Raw genomic sequence first — 21,936 nt, 5'->3', positions numbered from 1 at the left:
TCCTGGCCAAAGAAACGGGCTGTATAGTATGTTTTTTTTAGGCTTGTCAGCACCTGAACTCACACTCCAATAATACTAAATCCAAACCAAAATAACAACAAAAAGACAGCCAAGGGTGAAACTGTGAAAGCTTTTTTTGCTGTCTACTAGCTTTGCAAGAAACTGTTGAACCTTGATTTGGCTTCTCTGGCCTTTTGATGTAACATTAGAGGCACTGCTGCTAAGTACAGGTATGCACTTCAATATTGCAACTCCAGCAGTGACGATGGTACAGCTCAGTGGTCTCAAATTTTTTGAGTCAGGCATCGCTACTCACCCTCAAAAATTCTCATAGATTATCCTAATTAATCTTTAGTTGTAAAGAATGTTAAAGTGCTACGTTTCTGTAGACGAGCTGTAAATCAGTTATAAGAGTTTTGTGGTTCAGTAGCTGCTGACAAACTACAGCTTGGAAACCACAGCTATAATTCTAAACTCCTTTGAAATATGTGGATAAACACGCATTAAAAATGTAATTTGGATCAAGTACACAGCGCTGAAATACATCACCATACATACAGTACTAGAAATCAAAACCGGTAAAACTTTTTCAGAAAACTTCGCGGAGCATATACTGGCTGTCGCTATTAAGTCTCTGCTTCCTCGTTAGTCATTCTCCTTTCCTGATGAAGCCTTTAAGAGGGCAATACAGCGCAAAGGTGCCACTCGACGCTGTTCTGCAGCCAAAGCACCAACTGACATTTCTGTTCAATGAAAATGCAATGCATAAATATCATGTTCAACAATGATAAACCAGAGACAAAGTATTTTTATAAATCACTAACAAACTTGATGGTTATCTAAGAATACAGAAGAATATTATCCATACTGTAATAGATCGTAGTAATAGTAGGTTACTGTCCAGGAAGAAATATCAAGATCACATTTATATAACTCAGGAGACTTCTGTTAAATCTCCACCCTTCCCAACTCCCTGCCCATGACTGGGGCAGCTGCTTCATGGCTCAAATTGTGTGTCAGAAAAACATTTAATTGACAAGTATAACTGCTTTAGCTTTAAAGCAAATGGCACCGATCTTAAGATTTCTATTGCTAGTCAAAAGCTATTAAAAAGGGGAGCTGTACAGATGTGTTCAGGATATACACGGTATAATTTAATAGGTCTCTTCTATTTCTGATTTCAGTAATTCACTGAAATATTTATGGCCTTGGTAGAACAATGAATCCACAGAGTTATCCCTTCAGTTATCATTATGCTGCTCCTTCCCAAGTAGCTCTTCCAATAAGGAAGAAAAGGTACATTTCTAGTTTATTGGCTGAAAGAACGTTAAAGGTCTGCTGTCCTCCCAGTGCAGAATTAGCCTCACAAAGATGATCTTGCAGGAAATAATTTTCTCTTTCTGATACTAAAAATATAAGAAGACAAGAATCGCGAGCTGCAGCAAATGCTGGCAATCAGACAGTATTCTTGGGGTGAACAGAGGACTCATATGCTGATATTCAGTCACTGCAAATGCATCTTTGTAATATCACTAGCCTAATTAACAAAAGTCAACTTCACCAGGGTATGCCTACCCATGTTGCAATTACATCTGGATTTTGATGCACAGACACAAACCAAAATAGAGGGCAGGAAATAGCCCATGGTTACCTGTCTGCTTTTTCAGAACTCTCCTGATGAATTACAGCCAATTATCTGTACACAATTATAGCACTGTTGTATCTTTACTTTCAAGAACAAAATTGTAATATTGTATATGGCATGAATCCTGTTGTAATAAAGAAACACACCAAGGCTGCAACAAATAAAAGGAATATAAATACTTAAGAAAATTAGCTGTTCTCAAAATAGCAAAGGCACAGTGACTACTGCGACTTGTAAGATCAATATCAGTGAGGCAAGTAGGATTTTTGGAGGCTATGTTAATTTAGAGATTGTTTTAGTGAACCTCAGCATCATTACCATGTGTCAGATCCCAGGCTGACGAGAGATTAAAGGAACATGATAGTTGAAGATGTGCTGCCTGAGGTCCTGCTGAGCTGAGCAGCGGCCTTCAGAGCACCTGATGGATACTGGTGACTGGGGTCATATCAACAAGAGCATGACTGTATTTTTGGATAGAAATTTCAGAGGCAGAGTGAGGAAATTAGCAGTCAAAATACTTAAAAGTACCTTATGCTAGTGCACATTTCAAAGTGCCGATTGCCTGCTATTTTATGAAGGGATAAGTATGTTCCAGGGTTAATCAGATTTTTGCCATTACCAGCACCAAGTGTATTTCTTTTCTAATTTTGTAATGGAAAAGAAAATGCTTTCTCAATTCTTTTTAGCTCAAGTCTTTTTAGGATGATTTGCACCATATGGACTACTAAGTGCAGCCAGCAACTACTTTCAAATGCTACAGTTCTTTCACTAAGGCATTATTATCCGTTGTATGATGAAAGTAATTTTCTTTATGTCTTCAGGAGATACTTGTATTCTACAAAGCAGAAAGGCCTCTCAAGACTTATTTTCTAAAAATAGCTTAGAGTCTTTCAAGAAGATGAAGGATGAATCTTTCAAGGGATAAGCTTGATTATTCTGTTTATTACTTCCTTATTTGCATTTCTGGATCTTGAGGATCCTGTAGTAGCAAGCGCTGGAAAACGAGTTGCTTTTTTCTTAGGCAGAGCCCTCACTTGAAGGATCGCCAAACCGGCTTCACACACCTGTCATTCAACCTGCAAAGCTGATCTGCAGCATTATCGCTAGGCAATATGTCCTTGGAGATTCTCAGGAATACACGGAACTTCTTTAAACCTCTTCCTTCTAGCAAAATGTCATGCTGTTACACAAGAAGAGGACTAATTCATAAATACATCATTTTGACCTGGTTGCAAGGGATGATCTTTAACAGGTGAAGCAATTCTCTTCTGGAAGAACACTCCACAGCCTTGTCTTTGCACCTAGACTTTGTTTCACACGTACTGTAAATGAATCAAAAAGGTATTTTGGTTGGGGCTCCTTTACTTCATGTTGTACAAAATGAAGAAAATCATGGAAGAGAAGTTCTATTTAGAAGGTAAAATATAAGATGACGGTTGCCCAGCTCTGCATTTTTATCCACTTAGCAATCTCAGAAATCCTAATTCCAATTCTCTAAGAATTCATTAAGAAGTTAATATATTGTGAACATCTTTCGAGAAAGAAAGGAAAACCTTCAGCCTGCAATGTAGCATCTATTATGCTTTTTGTCTTTGATGCATATTTATGAAACGCTACATACATGAGAGGCCCTTTTTATGACAGTCCGTCTGCAAGAAAACTGAAGATCACTTGGGAAATCTTCTGTGAGAATGTGGCAGGGAGGGCTGCAGACAGAACGTTATTAAATTGTTACTCTGCCTTATCTACTAGTTTGGTTCTTTTTTTTTTTTAGAGGGAGAAAGTGAGTGAGGTTTAAAGCTTTAATCTCGTATACAGGCTCATCAGAGCCCAAATCTATCTGTAATACTCTCCAAATCAGAATGAACTCAGAAGGATGACGTTCAATCTTTAAATCCTTCTCTGCAAAGCTATTTTTAACTCTCAGCTATATAAAATGGATCCCTGCTATGGCTCCAGAGCTTTCTAATGTGTATCCTACCTATTATGTTTGACACAACCACATGTTCAAATTCAGTTGCATTTAGAACTAGAAGTTTTCCTCGCATGATTTCTTGTGCAGTGTGACCGAAATGATTCAATGTGACAGAACTCCACCACTGTCACCAGTGGAAAAACAATTATCTCCTTTCCTGGCCACTGGTATTGTTTTCACTTTCACCAGTAACTCTTAATTCTGATATCGCAGACACTTCTGAGCAATTTTTAATCTTCTTATTTGTTTTCTTCTCCATAGAGTGATGTAACAAACACACATTGCATATATATAATGCCAAATCAGGCATTTTCCCGTATCTTGAAACAATTCCTCAATAAATATATTTATTCAGTCCCTTTCTAAATTAATTCCCAAACAATGTAAAGAGGATATTCAAATATTTGATACAATGGTTATTGCCAACCATAATTCACCAGCTTTCCAGAAACTCCTGTAATACGTCAGGCCATTTCTGTTCCATTTTTGCAAATCAGCCCACCCAACCTGGATTAGAACTGAGGTGTCTGCTCAACTATATGTAAATACGATCAAAATATACAATCATTTCCATTATCTGAACCAGGAATGATGTAATAAGCCACAGATTTTCTTAGATTTCCAACTGCAGGCAGTTTACTACAGTAACCACTTAGGAACTGGCAGAATTTTTACCAATGGGCTGAGATTTCTGTTAATGACCTGAGGATATACATGCATCTCAAAATTAAACTGCAGGCTACATTCACTCCCTACAGCAATAAAATCTTCATGAAGACACTATTTGACACATGTTCATAGAAATTCAACAGAATAACATTTTGTAAACATTCCGGTATGAGGATCCAGCATCAGAGTGAGGAAATCTTGCTAATTTTGCCTGTTTCTGGAAATCTTCATATTCCTGATTTTAGCATTAATTTTCTGCTTCGGATTTTCCAGGAAAATATATACTTTGGAATAACATCATATTCTTATTATAGTTTGATGAAGGTGCATATTGAACTGACACTGAACCTGCACCACCCTCCAGCGCTATGAATGATTTATTCTGCCAGTTCACATCCAATTTTAAATAAAAATACCTTCTTTGCTAATGAATTGACACCATATTTAAAAGCCCTGGAGGGTTTGCTTACTCAAGGGCATTTCCTGACTTCAAAATTCACATTTAAAAATTCTTAACAATAATGCTCCGATTTCTACAGATTTAGAGAAATCCTCTCATTCTGATATAACCTTCTCATGTTGGAAGGATCTGTACTTGTGTGGTTTAAGACACCGAGTTATTAAAGCCTCTCTTCCAGAATCCTGTTGACTTACACTGCATTCACCATTTCGGTTTAAAGCCCCTCAAGCTCTGTGGAAATATTGCCATGAATGAATCTCAGTGAGCTTCAGATGCCTTTTCAGAGAAGGAAACCCAAGGCTCCAGAATCCCACGTGATGCGTACTTCTTACTCTCCTAATGTTTAGAGTAAGATGGTCTTGAAATACAGAAATCCTCGGTATCTGTTTTTGGAAGAGCGATGAATGCTAGCAAACAGAACCAATACAACCTTTTAATATTACACTTCCACCTCTTCCTTTCATGAGGTTTTTGTTAGATAAAAGCCTGAACCTGAAAGTGAAGAGCGCAAAAGGCAAAGTTAACAGAACAACAAAAGCAAAAAGAAAAACTGAGTCCACTGAGACATCACTGTAGCTCTAAACAATCTGCTCGGTAGCAGTACCATCCATTGGCTTTAATACGCTTCACTACAGGTGACTAATTTCAGTTTGCATAACAGCTCTTGCCCAGTCAGCCCTTCTAGAGTGGGATGAATTGCGTTGTACATCTTTGAATTATTAGGTCTTTTCAGAAGTGTATACCTACTCCCACATTAAACCTCAGAAGAACAAATATTTTCTTGATTGACTAGACCACAGTATTATTATTACTAAAAGCTAGTAAAAGAAATAACAGAGCATTCTATCAGAAATAACATAAGGAATTAGAGGGAACAGAGTGTACTATCAGCAAGTTTGCTGATGACACCAAGCTGGTGTCATACTAGTTTTTCCTCATTCTGCATTCTACATCAGTCCTAGGATGTACTGATTAAATCTCAAGCAGCCAGAATTAAGGCAGCTCTGTAATCTTGGAATGAAATGAAAAAATAATACAGTGAACAAAATCTGCTGGGTGAAGCATACAACGGAAAAGTGACCCAATCTCCCTAAGAGCACAGTCCAACTGTAGGAGAAGGTTCTGACTGTGGGTAGGGTAAGTTTAGGTTACAGTAAGTGTCAGGGTTAGAAAAACAAAGAGAACAGCCCGTTGCAGCCGCAGCTCTTCTCTTGCATTTGTACGTCCTCCACTGTTGTGAAAGACACTGGACTCTGCATCCTGCAACACAGTCCTAACCCAACCCAAACGTAACCCCTACTCAGGATCCTTTTTCCACATCTGGAAAAAAATCTCATGTGGTGACTGCTGAAACATGATAGACTCAATTAGCAAGCAAGATGCTAAAGCCACACCACTTGATGGGAGAAAGGAAGTATTTATGTGTGTGTATACGTGCAGACACAAACACTCACTCACAATCTACTTCCAAAATGGCACGGACAGACTTGGCAAGGTCTCTGGCTTCTGCTGCAAGGGCTGTTGTGACAGTAGGTCCAATCCTTCCTAGGCGTGCAAGAAGTGCTTTAGTAGACAGTGTTGTTCTTCTGTCACTAAGAGAACAAAACACAGTAATTGTGTATTTGTAAGATTATAAAAGCAATGGTTACTTTTAATAAACTTGTATTTCTAGATTGGTTTTGGTCTTAACGTATGAACAAAGGTTCACACTACCAAACTGATGAGTTTGCCTCAGAAGTTCTGTCTGTACAATAAAGGTATTAGGAAAGTTAAAAATTAATAACAAAAAAATTATAACCCACTGTTAAGGTTCCTTGCAATTTTAACTAATCCATAGCACAGTATAATTACTTCATGGAAACATCCAGGCAACCACAGCTATGTAATTACTAACTGTTTTAATTTAATTCTGACGTTTTTAATGAAGCTGTATCCTGAAAGCCTAATTTATAATTCATGTAATTCCCCCCCTCCCAATAAAGGGACATTCAGAAACATATAGCAAAAACTATAGGAAAAAGAGCTACCAGACAGCTTCTGGAGACTTTGAAACAATAGTTGAGGTTTTTTATGTTAATGTTGCTGTGTCAATATTAATAACTATGCCATTCATTACCTTAAAAGTGTCGAAGAAGTAGAGTTATCTGAAAGTATTTCATGCACAACCTGTTGGCGACATGCAACAAGTTAACAGACCATAGATCAACACAGTCAATAGGTTAATATCTTAAAATTCAACGTTCTATTTGGGTGTGGGGGATTTGATTTGGAATTAAAGTCTAGTCTCTCCCAGTCAGAAGTGTAAAAGTAAAAACCAAAGTATTATAACCTCTTTATCATAATGTCACTTTTTGGTTGTTGTTTCGTAGCATTTCAAAACATTACCAGATAATACTTTTTCTGCCTTTTTCCTCTCAAGAATTTCACAGAAATTAACACGAGTTGTGAAAAATTAGGTGAAAAAAAAAAAAATCTGATCAGTTTCATTTGTTTAGTGTGTTTACCAAAATATAAAGTAAATTCCTACGCGTATCTGTACATACACAATCTTTATTTCTAGCAATGAAAGGATCTTTGCAAACTAGCCTGTAGGCAGCTTATTGTGTTTATTCCTCAGAAACATCAACACAAAACTTTTCCAAATAAAACGTTGTCAGATATGACAAGCAAAGTTACCTCTACAAATTGCAGCAATTTTTCAGTAGCCACCTCAAAGGTCTTCCTGGCCGACTCAGATTTCCGCAGCTGGCAGTCGAGCACTGTAACTCTCTTTCTCAAGTCTTGGATGTTATCCTGGGAGGGATATTTTAAGGCTTTTATTCTAATAATTTTCTCCAATAGCGCACACAGATACAATACGTGAATTGAAACGGACATCTGAAATGTTTAACATACATTCTTTTCTGTATTTCTGGAAAACATAGCTGCTCCTGAGGCAGGTGTGCCTGATCTGCAGACAAATCAGCTCCCAAACTGCAGCAGATTTTAGGAAGCGATATAAACTGGCAGCTAAGAGCAGCGATAGGGCTAAATCTTAAGACAGTTTGAACTGATTAATGAATGGATCAAAAATATCAACCTGATGGTGACAGTATCTGTCACCAGGGTGGCATAAATAGCCAGCACGTGAACAAGCTCAGCTCACTAATTTGTATCTGTACATCCTTTGGCCAACAGAGTAATGACGGCATATCTTGGAGAAAATGACCCCCTAGGATTGCCCTACATGCGCTTGTATAACACATCAATCAGTGTTATATGTCCCTTCAGCTACAGGGACGTAGCTCCATAGCTCCCGGGAGCCCCATTTAGTCCAGCTCTGGAAGCTCAAGGTTTCAGGTTGTTCATGTGAGAGGACCACGAGTAAAGTCTTCACGTGTCTATGGGGACGTCTGTTTAGCCAGGCTGTCTGCTGAGGAGTAGACCTTGAGCAAAATACTCTCTAAAATTAAGAAAATACCATTATCATTAAAAATCAGCTTTGGCATTACTGTAGGTGATCTTTTCTGAGAGCCCACTACCCAGTATAAAACCCTCATTAAAAAAAAAAACCCCAAAAGCCACTTTACTATTGGAGAGGGAGCTGGTAAGCCCTCAGACGGACCTCACTCTTTTATACTAACACGAGTATATTCTATATACCTACTTGCTACTGCTTATTTTGAATAAGTAATGCAGAGAATCAAATCTCACCTCAGATTTTTGAGCACTCACTCAGAATTTCGGGAATTCGAGCTGGCATCTCAGAGACAAATCTCTAAGAGAGCAACCCACACGCTCTGCATTTCTTAAAATTTTGGTATTTATTCAACTCCTAGAAAACAAGCAGTGCTTCAAAAACACCTGACATAAGGATGGGGCATCTCACCAGACGTTCTCAAATAAGAACTTCTAGGGTGTGATTCACCTCACCACACACACAATTAGATAAGAGGAATTCCTCCCTGGGAGCTACATGTTCTTGCTACGTTGCTTCTTTGCAAGCTTGTATACCACAGGGCTCAGTTTTACCTTTTAATATCTTGTAATATATTGAATTAATTCTCATGATGAAATAAGGTAATATTTCAGTAGGTTTTCTTCATCGATTCATAGGCACATGCGTTTTTTCTGAGAAAAACAAGGTAACCACACCAATGCCAACCACCCTGCACTCGTTCAAACTGCGTGTAGAAAATAATCTGCAATTCTGTGGAAAAATTTAGAAGTGCCTCAAATATTTTATTCCTTAGCACGTTTTGAAAATGCCTCACTGAAGATGAGGTGCTATTAAAATATGAGGTTCAATTAAAAAAAAAAAAAAAGTAGAATTTTGGCAGGATACTCTTAGTAGCATTTAAGTTATTACCTTGATTAAATCCAAATTTACTCAAGAACAGTACCAGTCTTGATATTGTTATTATTTGTCTAACAGAAACATGAATATGAAGGCCATTTTTATATAAAGACAAAAGCATACACATTACACATAGTTTTTAGAGACAATATAACTGCAGTCCAGAAACTGTTCCATGCTTTAATGCTTGAGATGTGCCATTTTGACCTATGACCCACATTTGCTTCTAGCTTCTATTTTTCCAGCCCAAAGACATCTCGATAAAGGAAGGCTCACACACTTCACATTACCCCCTTCACTACGCATCCTTCCAGTTATTGAATAATACAAGACAAACAGTGACCTACTTTAGAAAAGCAGATGAAAAGAAAATGAAAACAAGACACACGACAACAGCGAGGAAACCATGGTAACTACGACAGGCGACTGCTTTGCTTACTTTATTTTGGCCAGAATGATCAGTGAGCTGAGCCTTCAGCTCTACAATTTCAGCTTCTAATAGGCGAATTACTTCTTCATAGTCCATCTCCATCCCACGAGCCTGCCTTTGTGCCGCCTCTGCCAGGTGAATCCTGCTTCGCAGGGCTCGTGTCTCTTCTACAGCTGCCTTGGCTTCCTGCAGGTGATAGGATTTAATTGACAAGTTACAAGTCCAGCTAACAAAGTAGTACAGATTTAGCTCAAAAGTACCACAGGTGGCATCAGGGCTGCCTTTTAGCATTCATGGTTAGATGGCTCAGTTGCTAATTTGTGAGTGTATGATGTTCAAACAAAGAACAGGTATTCACTGAGATAATTGTCTTAATACATTAAATCACAAATTCTATCATTACCGTAAGTCTAATTGAATGAAAGGTTTTATAGAAGTGCATCTGCTGCTGTTAATCTGCCCCATCATTTCCGTACTTTAACAAGATGTGATTTCACTTCACTGTTATTGCCTGAATTCACACAATTCAGAGTTTGCACATCATGTAGATGGACTTCTAAAGGAAATATTCAGTTGACATTGTGCTCAAAATAAGTGCTGTTTTTTATTTTTCTGCCTAGTTCCCGCTCTTACATTATTATCTTCTATTATCACTGAAGAGTGTTATATAGAAGTGATAAAAATAATATATAGAAAACAGCGAATTAGGAACTGTTAGCTTTTAATTCAGCCCAAGTAATCCCAAACTGTAAAATTTGATTTAGAGAAGGATATTGTTCAGTTATTTTACTACTGAATATTAATTCAAGTCAAACTAAAGGTCTGGACTACAGATGAGTTTACACTAGGAAAAAACAAACGGCTCATCAAAAAAATGCAGACATACAGGTTCACTGGCACCAAAACCCCTTAGCTTTTATTGATCTGTGGAAAAACTCACTTTATGTGAATTTCCTGAATGATTTGAGTTATAAGCTTTAAATATACTAATTCACACTGCTAGAAATTCTTTTTACAAATTCCTGAGCTAAGGCTATTTAGGTGAAAGTCCTATTCCTAGTATACCTACGGTATTTTATTATTACAACTATTAATATATGTTGGTTGGGAATGGGACTAGAAGAGAAACAGGTAGAGGGAGAGAAGAAACAAACAATAGGAATCTGTAATAAGTAGGAAATAACATTTTAGAAACTAGACTTGAAATCACTGTTTCTGAAAAACCTAAAAGACCAAATCTTCCAATTTTTGTGGAAGAAATGTCAGATAATATTTAACAGGTGTCATAATAGAATTGTCTAGACAGGTCAGATAAGCTTATAAAGGCAGATTTAATCCTATTCTTTCCTAACTTAGAAGCATTTGTTCTGTGCAATCAATATTCTTCAAGTCAGGTTTTCCTATACTTTGTCATAACGTTTTCTCTGCAAAATGATCTACCTATCTCAGTTTCAGATTACTTTTAATCTGTACACTGTTAGCCTTAATAAACAACACATATTTATTTCAGGCTGTAAGTAAATTAATCTCAATGACATATATAGGACATCATCTTCTTCATATTTACAATGGTTTTGCAATATAATACCAATTTGGATGATTGCAAGGGACATTCTGGTCTCTTAGAAAACAAAGCATTAGAAGAAGTAATCACATATGTAGCAAAGAGCAACATCATTAGTGACTACAGCTGACATTGGTGTTACACAGTTTAGAGGTTTCTGTTATAGGGACACAAGGGATGCGGTACATTTAAGTAACCTTTAATCTGACAGTGAGTATAACAATCTTTATTTTCTTTTCTTTTGGAAGCAAAAACCATTAGATGAGCCTGTTCTACATGACCATCGTTTCCACCTGGAAACGCAGAATATTCCAAAGCCCATTGCCGCGTGTCTTTCTGGTTTACAGCTGTTTGCACAGCAGGACTGGCAGTGCAAGGGGCTGTTATGAAAACCCCCACTGAAAGCCTGTCCAGTTTGTGGCCACCAGAACAATCCACCCTCCTGCAAGCTGCTCATCCCAGTTCTTTTTTCCTAGAAGCAATTTGGAGAACACAGGGGATTCTAAGAAGGTGTGAGACTACATAAATAAAGGTCAAACTTAGTGCCTACGTAGAGGGTGTTTTCTTGGCACTGTCAGAAACAGTGAGACTCAGCAGCAAGAAAAGCTGGTCCCTGCTGGTACAGGGGATGGTCTGGTGGTCTTCAGGAGCAAAGGTATCCTTCAATAACGGGCTGGAAGTGGGAAAAAAGACTCTTGGAGACAAAAGGATGCTCTGGTATTAAGTTTGACTAATATAATTGAACACAGAGGCCTTGACAAAGGGTGGCATCTTCAAAATGCACACGTAGGAATTATTGAAATAAACTGACATCAGGAAAGTCACGGGAAAATTGCTATAATGAAAAGGGAGGTCTTCATTTTGAAATATGACTTCCTTGAGATAAAGGTTTAATCACTTATAATCCAGAATTGCCTTTACTCCTCCATTGTTTTTTTCAGAAACCCAATTGTTGAATATTAATTTCTCTGTAATGCCAGACTAAGTATGACCAGATTTCAACCGTGAAAGACCTAAAGGAATAATTAACGAACAATGGATCCTTACATTACAATTAAGTGATTATCCACACTACAACTGAATTAGAAAAATTTCCTGACAAACCAGCGCTGTTTGCTACAGCAGGGAGGCAAAAGGGGAACGATACCATCAGGTTTCCCAGTTCTACCGCTATTGAAGCTGGAACTGTGGGGACCTGGTATGTTCTCTGACTTGGGCAGGTAAGGGGCCCCCGCCAGTGAAGACGACTTTGGGTACCCAGAAGTGCCTTTCTATGTTTTACGCCAATTTAAGCTTCCCTATGATTTCAAGGAAGACCTAAAGGTAGCAGCAAAATCTCAAAGCAAAAATATATCAACTAAAATATTTTAATTGCCATAGATCACTATTAGAAAATAATTACTCCCTCATTTCAAATTTAGCAATATTTCTAATCTTAAGAGTTTATCTTGTTAGCCACCAATTCAAGCACCACATAACGAATGGGTAGTAACAAAACGTGTGCATTAAGCAGAATATTTGCACACCTGTCCTAATTAAGCTGTAATTCCTGCAATTCATAATCAGTAGACAATAGAAATACCACAAAAGATTCTTCTATATACGACTGGTAGCCTGTATCCTCATTTAAAACTTTGTTTTTTTCAGAAAAGCAGTGATTTTAAAGAAAATGTTTAAATCGCACTGAATTCAGAAGACCAGAAGCACGTACTTAAGCTGGCTTGTTTGTTCACTTTTAATCAGACTATTAGGGCTCAATAATGCACTCATTAACTAATTTCACTAACTTCAGCTCAAGCACAAATATCATCATCACATAAATGGCAACTTGTACTTTAAGTAACCTATTTTTTTTTAAACTTCACACTACCATGAATTCCAGCACTAACATTCGTTCTGAACTACAGAAATACATATAAAACACTTGAAAAGGTACCACATAAACAGGACTAAAATTTCCATTAAAAACCTGCTTGTATTGCCTAAAATAGGTCACAGAGTGCAGTAATTACATATAATTTATTATTTCTCTTTCGTTTCACTATATGGAACCTCTTCAACAGAAGTTACTTAACGCATTTAATAGAAATTCAGAGTATTTATCCTCTGGAGGTTTGTACTGCAAATTTGACCTTCACCATCACATGGCAGTGCTGGACAGAAAAATAGAAGTAACAAGGACCTCATGTGGTAGAAAACGGGCATTGCTGCCACTTAAACCAGACCATCTTAAACCTTCTTTGCCCAACTCTGCCTTCCTAATAACAGCAAATATGTGATTGGAAACACTAAATGCCGAGGACCTGATGTCCATCCTGTTGGCATTTTGGGGTTTGTACTTTGTGCTAGGTTTAGTCTGGACTGATAGACTGAATATTTGCTCTCACCTAAAGCAACAGACTGAACACCCATTAGTGAATGGAAACACGAGGTGCACCACTGGAACATCCTTCCAGTTAAATTTTATCCAAGAAATAATGCAATTTATTTCCCTGCTGCCCCACAGTTTGCAGATGGCAACAGCACAATATTAATGGAAGAAGCTTTCAAGCAGTTCTCTTATACTGAAGGAACAAAAGGTGATAATGACGGTGCTGAACAAATCTACTTATACGAATAAAAATGTAAAACTAGTATTAACCTAACAGCATGTGGAAAGATTTTTAAACTGTATCGTGCATTTTGACGCATGACATCTGATGGAACAGGTAGCCATTGGAAGCCTACATTGCACACTTGTAGCAGCACAGGAGAGAAGAAAGGCGCCCAGCTCATGAGAAGAAAAGAGCTGACAGGATGATGTTCAGTAGAACCGGGAAATAGGGAAGTTACTTGGTTTTGAATCCAGGCTATAAATGACATGAGACTTACGTATAGTTGGAAGCTTCCTTTCAGAGACACAAGAAGGCTAAATTTCATAAGTTGTTCTGATTTCTTCTCTCATAGTCATAGATCAATATGGAGACAGAAACAATACATTCCTCACAAAACACTTACTGCCATTTTTTTCCCTGATAAATAACAGGTAGAATTGCCAAGTGTGTCTATTTTTTCATACTCAAAACTCTGGTTGACATATGAAGTAGCTAAAGTGAGGACTGTAGATTAGGCACATTGTTGCCTACGAACAGCAAAATCACTTCAAGAACACTTCAGACCAGACAGGCACTACTACATTATTATCCAATTTATCTAATCCAGCTTGTCTTACAGTTCCTACCTCAGTCCAACAGCACAGAAGTTATTACTGCTCTAAAAACTTCAGCATCAATATTCTCCAATTCTAATTAAAAACTTCGTTGTAACAAAAGAACCACTTAGTGTTGAAATCAGTGTGCAGGTATAGTCTATACGAACATAGAGAGAAAAAAGTGCTCCTTTCTCCCTTCCATAATAAAAGAGTGAAAAAGACAGAATTATTACATTTTTAACACATTTCAACATACTTGCTTGACTATTTGTAGCTCCTCTGTTAACTGTTTCTGTAAATTCAGGGATTCAGACAATTTTTCCTGATTAAAGAAGAAAAAAAGAAGAAATAATTAACAACGAGGTCTAAAAGAGTTGTTTATCCTAAAACCCAATTATATCTTTTGAAACTACGGGTAGCAATACTTCCACCATTGTGCTTACTGCCTTCCGTACAACTGGCATGTTTCTAGGCCACAACATATATCTGTGAAATAGAACAAGGGCAAGTGTAGAGTCTTGCATCTGGACAAGAACAACCCCAGGTTCCAGTCTAAGTTGGGGAATGACCTATTAGAGAGCAGCGCAGGGGAAAGGGACCTGGGGGTCCTGGTGGACAGCAGGGTGACCATGAGGCAGCACTGGGCCCTTGTGGCCAGGAAGGCCAATGGTACTTTGGGTGGATTAGAAGGGGGGTGGTCAGTAGGTCAGAGAGGTTCTCCTGCCCCTCTGCTCTGCCCTGGGGAGACCACACCTGGAATATTGTGTCCAGTTGTGGCCCCTCAGTTCCAGAAGGACAGGGAACTGCTGGAGAGAGTCCAGCGCAGGGCAACAAAGATGCTGAAGGGAGTGGAGCATCTCCCGTGTGAGGAAAGGCTGAGGGAGCTGGGGCTCTGGAGCTTGGAGAAGAGGAGACTGAGGGGGGACCTCATTCATGGTTACAGATATCTAAAGGGTGAGCGTCAGGAGGATGGAGCCAGGCTCTTCTCTGTGACAACCAATGATAGGACAAGGGGTAATGGGTTCAAACTGGAACACAGGAGGTTCCACTTAAATTTCAGAAGAAACTTCTTCATGGTGAGGGTGCCAGAGCCTGGCCCAGGCTGCCCAGGGAGGTTGTGGAGTCTCCTTCTCTGCAGACATTCAAACCCGCCTGGACACCTTCCTGTGGAACCTCAGCTGGGTGTTCCTGCTCCATGGGGGGATTGCACTGGATGAGCTTTCCAGGGCCCTTCCAACCCCTGACAGTCTGGGATTCTGTGAACTGCCTGTATGCTCAAATCAGTTTTCCAGTCCTGTCCAAAAAGAAGAGCCAGGTATGCTAAATACAGAATCAGAAATTTTTTTATCTTCTGAGTAGTCAAAAAAGAAATTCAGGACCATAGGACCACAGCTGTAACCCAGGATACTAATTAAAAAGAAATACATTTGTTGCTTTAGGTCTTATGTATTTTTTAATGTTTGTGAAAATGTATTGATTTTGAAAACATTTTATCCTCCAGTTCTGACTTCTGTCAAAAATATTAGTGTATGCTCAGACATTGCCGTTACTAGGATCACACATTTCTAAATAAAATTTCTATGCAAATCAGTCGCTTCTCCAAATTCACTTTTGTGAAATGTCTGCTGGTCTCATTTATCTGTGAATCAGACTAAAAATGTGGCAGTAATTGGTATAACAAATAAAATTCACTGTCTTCAGAAATATATTGTAAGCATACAATCTTCAAACATAATTAGGACTGTTCGCTCCGCCTTTTTATTTATTAATCAAAAATTGCACATAAAATTCAAAAGTACTCTATACACTCAAAATCAGCCTCTTGAATAACTTAAAGCAAATAAAAATTAAGTATTACCTTTAATTTACTAATTTCTTTTAAAGCTTCATTTCTTTCTTTCTTAAGTCTTTCCACGTCATCCTCCAAAGAATCACAGGTTACAAACTGTGCATATTTAAATAGATAAGATTAGAATGTATTGCTAATTGCATCTTCACGGCCTTTAACATCTTATCTTAAAAGGTCTTGTTAATAAAATGAGAGGAAAATATTTATTTTAAAATTACTTAAAGCTCTGAAAATACTAAAAATGTTTAAGGAAATTCTGACTAACTTATCTTCCAAAGGACCAATTATTTTTCCTGTTCAAAAGGATTAATCAAAATATTTTTGAAAGTATCAAGAACACAACACTATTAGCCCCTGTTTTCTTCATTTTTTTTAAATAATACAGAATTTTATTTTAGTATTCTTATGCTGCAAATGCTCTTTCTTGAAGTCACCTCCAGAATAAAGTGATTTTTATTGTGGCAGTAGTTCAAATCACCGGGCCCAATAATTGTTTATCACTCACGCAAGTAGCGGCAATATGTTTTCCATCAGGAAACCTCAGTAAATCACTGTTGTCCATACTTATAATAAATCACAACATAATTACGTGAATTGCTTTCTGCAAAGTAGGTTGCTTTAAAAAGCTTCCCAGAAAGTAGGTTATCTTAGAGAACACCATGATACGGAGCTCTTCTAAACATCTGCTCAAGATTTGGAGCAATCTCATACAATAAGCTCTCCAATAATCTCCTCCCAACAGTTACACAATGTACAGGCACACATTTTACCTGTGAATCCAGTAAGCTGGCAATTCCATTGACCCCAAATGTGACAGATTTTTGGCCGTCATCCGTCGCATTCAACTGCATAGAGAGCAGATTCCTTGAAACTTCAACAAAATCTGGAGAAAAAGTTTAGATTTTGTTCCTTTAGGCTATGAGTTCAGTTTAGGGGCAGCATCACTAGACACAACACAACTACTGAGATCCCACTGCAGGGCTATTCTTTATAAATGCAGTGTGTGCCCTCCAGAAGTTTTCTAAAGGAAAATCTAATTCACCTACAGCGTTGTCAGACACATCTCGCTGAACAGAAACATTTGGTAAAGCTGGTAAGAACAAAAACGTCCATGGGGTCTTGGCAGGAAATACCCCTGAATCAAGTTGAGGAGAAGGAAACAAAAGGTGTTCACCTTCAAAAGTACGTGGTTAGAGACGCTCTACACTTGGCAGGTCCCTGTGAAAAGTCGAAAAGCAAGGTGCACACCTGCTACACACCCACCTTTCCCAGTGAACTGACCTTACTGCAGGCAACACAGCACCTCTGTGGGAAAAGGAACAGCATCAGGCCAGCTCACAGCCCATTGTTTGCTTTGCAGGTCCTTTAAGCCCCTAACAGAGCCCTGGTAAAAGTGATGCTGGCCAAGCTGAAAGTTTAAATATAAATTCTACAGCATTTTTAATCAACGTAGCTTGGATGACCCAATATCTGTTACAATATGACAGAAAAGCGGAAGTATAAAAGTCAGTTTGTTTCCATGACATAAAATCTGCTGGAAGATCCAGTATCTTTCTTGATAAGGTTCTTGAAAGTCCAGTGTGGTTTTGGATGGATAAGTACAAAAAATTATTTTTCATAAACTTGTGTTTCATGCTGTTTTTCATAAACTTTAGGAAAAGTGAAATTTCCATCAGTTTTAGCATCAGAACTATCATATGTCTCACAGTTTATGACAAATACTCTTAAATTGTTAGTGTCACCTACCAAAATTGTCATAACCAACAGAAACAACTCATCTCCATCAGAATTAGGTTTAGCTGGAAGAAGAATCACTATGGTCTCCATGCAAATCTCTTTCTACATGCAAGAGATGAAATGTTCCTGCTTCTCACAAACTGAAGTTAAATAATCTGTCAGTATAGCTGCTTCAAGATGCCTCTTTAACCATCAATACTCTCCCAAGTAATTTCTGGAACAGTTACAGTACTCCATTGTCAAGGCGAAAATTTCACAATTTGTGAGCACAAAATCCAAACTTTCTCAAGGCTGCTCTTAATGAGATAAATTTGTGATTTGATTTCCAATTACTTAGCTTCAGAATTCCAAGCTTACTCTAACACAATAGAATAAGGTTCTTGCCTCAAAGTATCATTTTATTTTCAGTAGCAATCCAATACTGACAGAAAATATATTAATGGTTATTCTCTATCACTTCTATTTTCCTACATGTCATTATTTTCCATGGTAATTAACAAATTATTACCTCCAAAAGACACTGTTCCTTTAGAATCTTTCTGAAGTTGCTGCCTCAGGGCTTGCTGCTGTTCATCTGTGGGCTGAATCCCAAGATAATTCAATGCCTGGAAGGACAAAACTTATTTTGGAGAAAAAAGAAAGGACCAGGGAACACGACTGCAGGGACATGGGGGAGTAATTACAGAGCTACACTTCAAAGAGCCTTTGTATCATAGCACGCTCTCGCTGACAACACTTTTATTCCAGAGCCACTCAATGGCTTTTCCTTTTAATTGAGAGATGTTCAGATATTATTTAACCTTGAATACAGATGAGCATAATAAGCAAAACTCTTTGTCCTTAATAACTGCCTTAAAAATCCTGAGGGATGTTCAGATTCCCAGAAGATTTCATCAGTAATTAGATTAACAAAACCAGTAATTTGCTCAATATATAAAATGAAATATTGGCCAGCAACCTGAAAGAACTATCTAAATAGAAAATTTGGTGTATAATTTATACCTTCAAGTTTGTCAACCTAGAAATATTCTCCAGATGTTTTACATGCACCATGAAGGGGGAGAAAGGAAAACCAAAAATATTAGAAGTATTTACCCTCTCCAGTTTTTCTGCTTTGAGATGAAGAGCGGAGTCCCTTCCTTGCAGCTCAAACTCATCATTCTGGCTTGGAGCAATAACTGAGAAGCAAAAAAGGAAAAACATTCAATAACAATACAGTTGTAACTATTGCTTTGAAAAATTTGTTCTGAAGCTCTGCTCATTAAATGGATGCCAGCTAAACACCCACTTGCGACAAATAAATGTTAATATTTAGATTGACCTTTTTTTTTTTTAAAGGACAGAATTGTAATAAACAAAAATTATGGGTATCAATCACTTAAATGATTTTTTCACATCGAAAAGTGACAAGTAGCAAATTAGCAGGAATAAACCAGGAATAACTTTGAGTGATCCATCAAGCATATGGCTTATGCTTGTGGTATTTTCTATTCACTCAGAGATACAGTTACTCTGGAAACACACTTGTGAATTCCGAGAAAGTGCTTCAAGACATACCCTGAGCATAATCAACAGTCCCCAAAAGCAAATCTAGTGATTCGGAAAACACTGGGAAGAGAGGGAATGATGACCAAGGGCTGTGTGGAGGTAGTTTAGATTGAATTCCAGCAGGCTCCTCAGCACTTTTTCCTGGGGAGGAACTCTTTTCAAGAACTACATCCACTAAAACCATCATCCGTCATCCCCTCCTCTCCAGTCCTTGTAGTCAGAAATACAAGTTTGCACAATTTTAGATAGTTGCATTAATAACTTATGGTGCATCTATTTTATTTTCAACATACACAAATGATGAAGCTGAGGAAAGGAAAAAAACCCAGCAGTACTAAGAAGCCCATGTGTAAGATTTCAGAATAACTGTGCTTTTTTTAGTGTGTGTGCTTAGTTTTAATGGAACTTTGTCATGTTTCAGACACACCTGTGGATACAACGCAGGAAGCAGAAACCTTTGGAAGCCTTTGATCACAGACAGCACACAAAAGGGCAGCTACCTATCAGTTTCTTTGGATTTTAGATGTACATAAATGGAACAAATTCATTGACCTGTTTTTTGCAGAAGCATATGGAATACTTGCCTGCATTCATTACTTATAAATATAATTTAGATCGTAATTCATTATTTCATTCATGGACTAGAGAGGTACTGAAACCAAACTCAGCATTTGAAAACTAAAGGATCTTACTGCAAGTTCAAGATTCTCTCTAAAGGAACAGAAGGAATTGCATAGATTTTTTTTTTTTAGTTTCACAGCATATCTGTTTCCAAGTTCAAAGTAATTTACATTCTCTTTTTATGCCAAAAGTATAAACCAAAACATCTTGAAAATTTCTGACACTAACACCTCTCACAAGCTATATTAAATTCTGAAGACAGTGGGCTAGAAGCTCAGCTGAATTGGCACACTTCCTTTCAACTCCGAATGAAAAAGCCTCTGTATGAGTTTGTGCAAGAATTTCTCAAAATCATGCTGATTCTTCTTACAGCATTTAAAAAAACCCCCATAATCTAAGAGCTACTTTAATTTTTCAAGGTTATCTTTGAAAAAGGGCAGCATGAGAGAAGTGGCAGCTTTGACTAAAGATGTGCTAAGACTGAAATGAAAAATGACAAGAAACAGCACAAACTGGAGTTGCAAGTATTTCTGCTTTCTACTCTACCAGCTACATTATTCAGATATGTTAAGGGACTGTGGCCTTCTTGGTCTCTTTAAGCAACAGTGATGCTCCTGTGTATTGCATTCTATTAACCAAGAGTTAACCAAGCAAGCAGTATACATCCACAGAATTGCATTAAATCAAGAAAGCCCAGTCTCTATGGCAACCTAATCTTGATCTATATGTGAGTTTTCATTCTCTGGTTTCTACTGAGTCTATTATCATTACTGCTGTATAGCAAATGTTGTGATCACTCATTTCTGTTTGGTTTCAGCTGTTTGTTAAAGACAATGTAAGTTATATTTGACAGAATCTACTAAACAATTCATTGGTCTCAGTCCTTTACTTGGTACTACAAAAATAGTGCAATATTGCTTTTATAAAAGACCATTGAGTCTCAGTATGTACTATTTTCTGTATGACAGTTATTGAAGAATAAAAAGGGTGGCAGGGAATTAAATCAGCATTTACCAGTGGCAGACACATCAGCAGGACTGCTGTCTAGAGAAGTAATTGGAGATTGCTGTCCTGTCTTGACTCCAGTTTCCATCTGGGAAAGAAAATCAAGTCATGAGACACCACTTCTAAAGCAGATCAAAAGCCAACCTGGAAATACACATTAACGTAAAAAGAAAGAGAGAGGAAGGAAGACCATTGTGTAGGAAAAAGAGCCAGTCATTTTCTTACTAGAATGGAAACTGAATTAAAATAACTCTATACTGAAATTCCAATAAAATTAGGAAAAACAACCACTGGCTTCCTTTATACTAAGAGGAGTAATAAGTATACTCACAGCATTCGGAGTGAATGTTGAAACAAGCTTCCCATTAGGAGATGCAAGAGAACTAAGTACTGCAGCCTGTTGCTCTCCATTTGCTACAGAAGGCGTTAAGAGGCTGGAAGGACGTTGCAGATCCTCTGAATAACTGGGAATATTCTTTTGTCTAATAAAAGCTATTTCCCAAAAACTGTCAAACCTAAAATTAAAATTTAAAAAGTTTCAACATGTTGTATACTAAAAAGTTCATAAGACTATATGTCACTCTTGCACAAACTACATTTTCCCAAACATTGTGTGTGATTCCATTTATTTATTTTTCTAAAAGAATGTTCTATTCCCCAGCTTTTAAAAAAGCAAAAAATGTTGGTTTTGGTTTTGTTTTGTTTTCCTTTTAAAAGGAATGGAAGTATAATAATTTTACCTGTCTAAAGTGTGCATTGGAGTCCTTTTCTATGAAATAATGCAACTGAATAGTTTTAAAAAATTAATATCCCTGGAGTCTTCTCTAAGGGCACATGACAAGACTTTTCACATTATTCTGATCGTAAACATCACACAATAAACCATTTTGGAAGGTTGGCTGTTTGA

At 37.6% G+C, this 21,936-nt stretch overlaps 1 protein-coding gene across 5 annotated transcripts in view; it reads right to left on the bottom strand.

The window, feature by feature from the left end:
- The window catches only part of STXBP4 (syntaxin binding protein 4), a 65,348-nt gene that overhangs the window by 26,362 nt on the left and 17,050 nt on the right, over window positions 1–21,936 (bottom strand). For 4 of the 5 annotated variants that reach the window (XM_065852432.2, XM_071816264.1, XM_065852431.2 and 1 more), the window contains 11 exons: window positions 21,361–21,544; window positions 21,039–21,117; window positions 18,951–19,033; window positions 18,364–18,460; window positions 16,889–17,001; window positions 16,128–16,214; window positions 14,526–14,591; window positions 9,525–9,701; window positions 7,426–7,542; window positions 6,866–6,915; window positions 6,208–6,341 (listed from right to left, as the gene is read on the bottom strand). In XM_065852432.2, coding sequence (XP_065708504.1) covers window positions 6,208–6,341; window positions 6,866–6,915; window positions 7,426–7,542; window positions 9,525–9,701; window positions 14,526–14,591; window positions 16,128–16,214; window positions 16,889–17,001; window positions 18,364–18,460; window positions 18,951–19,033; window positions 21,039–21,117; window positions 21,361–21,544 — 1,187 coding nt within the window. Of the gene's footprint in view, window positions 1–6,203; window positions 6,342–6,865; window positions 6,916–7,425; window positions 7,543–9,524; window positions 9,702–14,525; window positions 14,592–16,127; window positions 16,215–16,888; window positions 17,002–18,363; window positions 18,461–18,950; window positions 19,034–21,038; window positions 21,118–21,360; window positions 21,545–21,936 lie in introns of all 5 variants that reach the window. The other variant, XM_071816265.1, reaches the window with a different exon arrangement.

This window comes from Patagioenas fasciata, chromosome 18 (assembly GCF_037038585.1).
Source record: "Patagioenas fasciata isolate bPatFas1 chromosome 18, bPatFas1.hap1, whole genome shotgun sequence".
In the NCBI taxonomy this organism is placed as follows: domain Eukaryota; kingdom Metazoa; phylum Chordata; class Aves; order Columbiformes; family Columbidae; genus Patagioenas; species Patagioenas fasciata.
The sequence above is the reverse complement of the archived record's forward strand: the minus strand, read 5'-3'. Positions and strand labels throughout refer to the sequence as shown.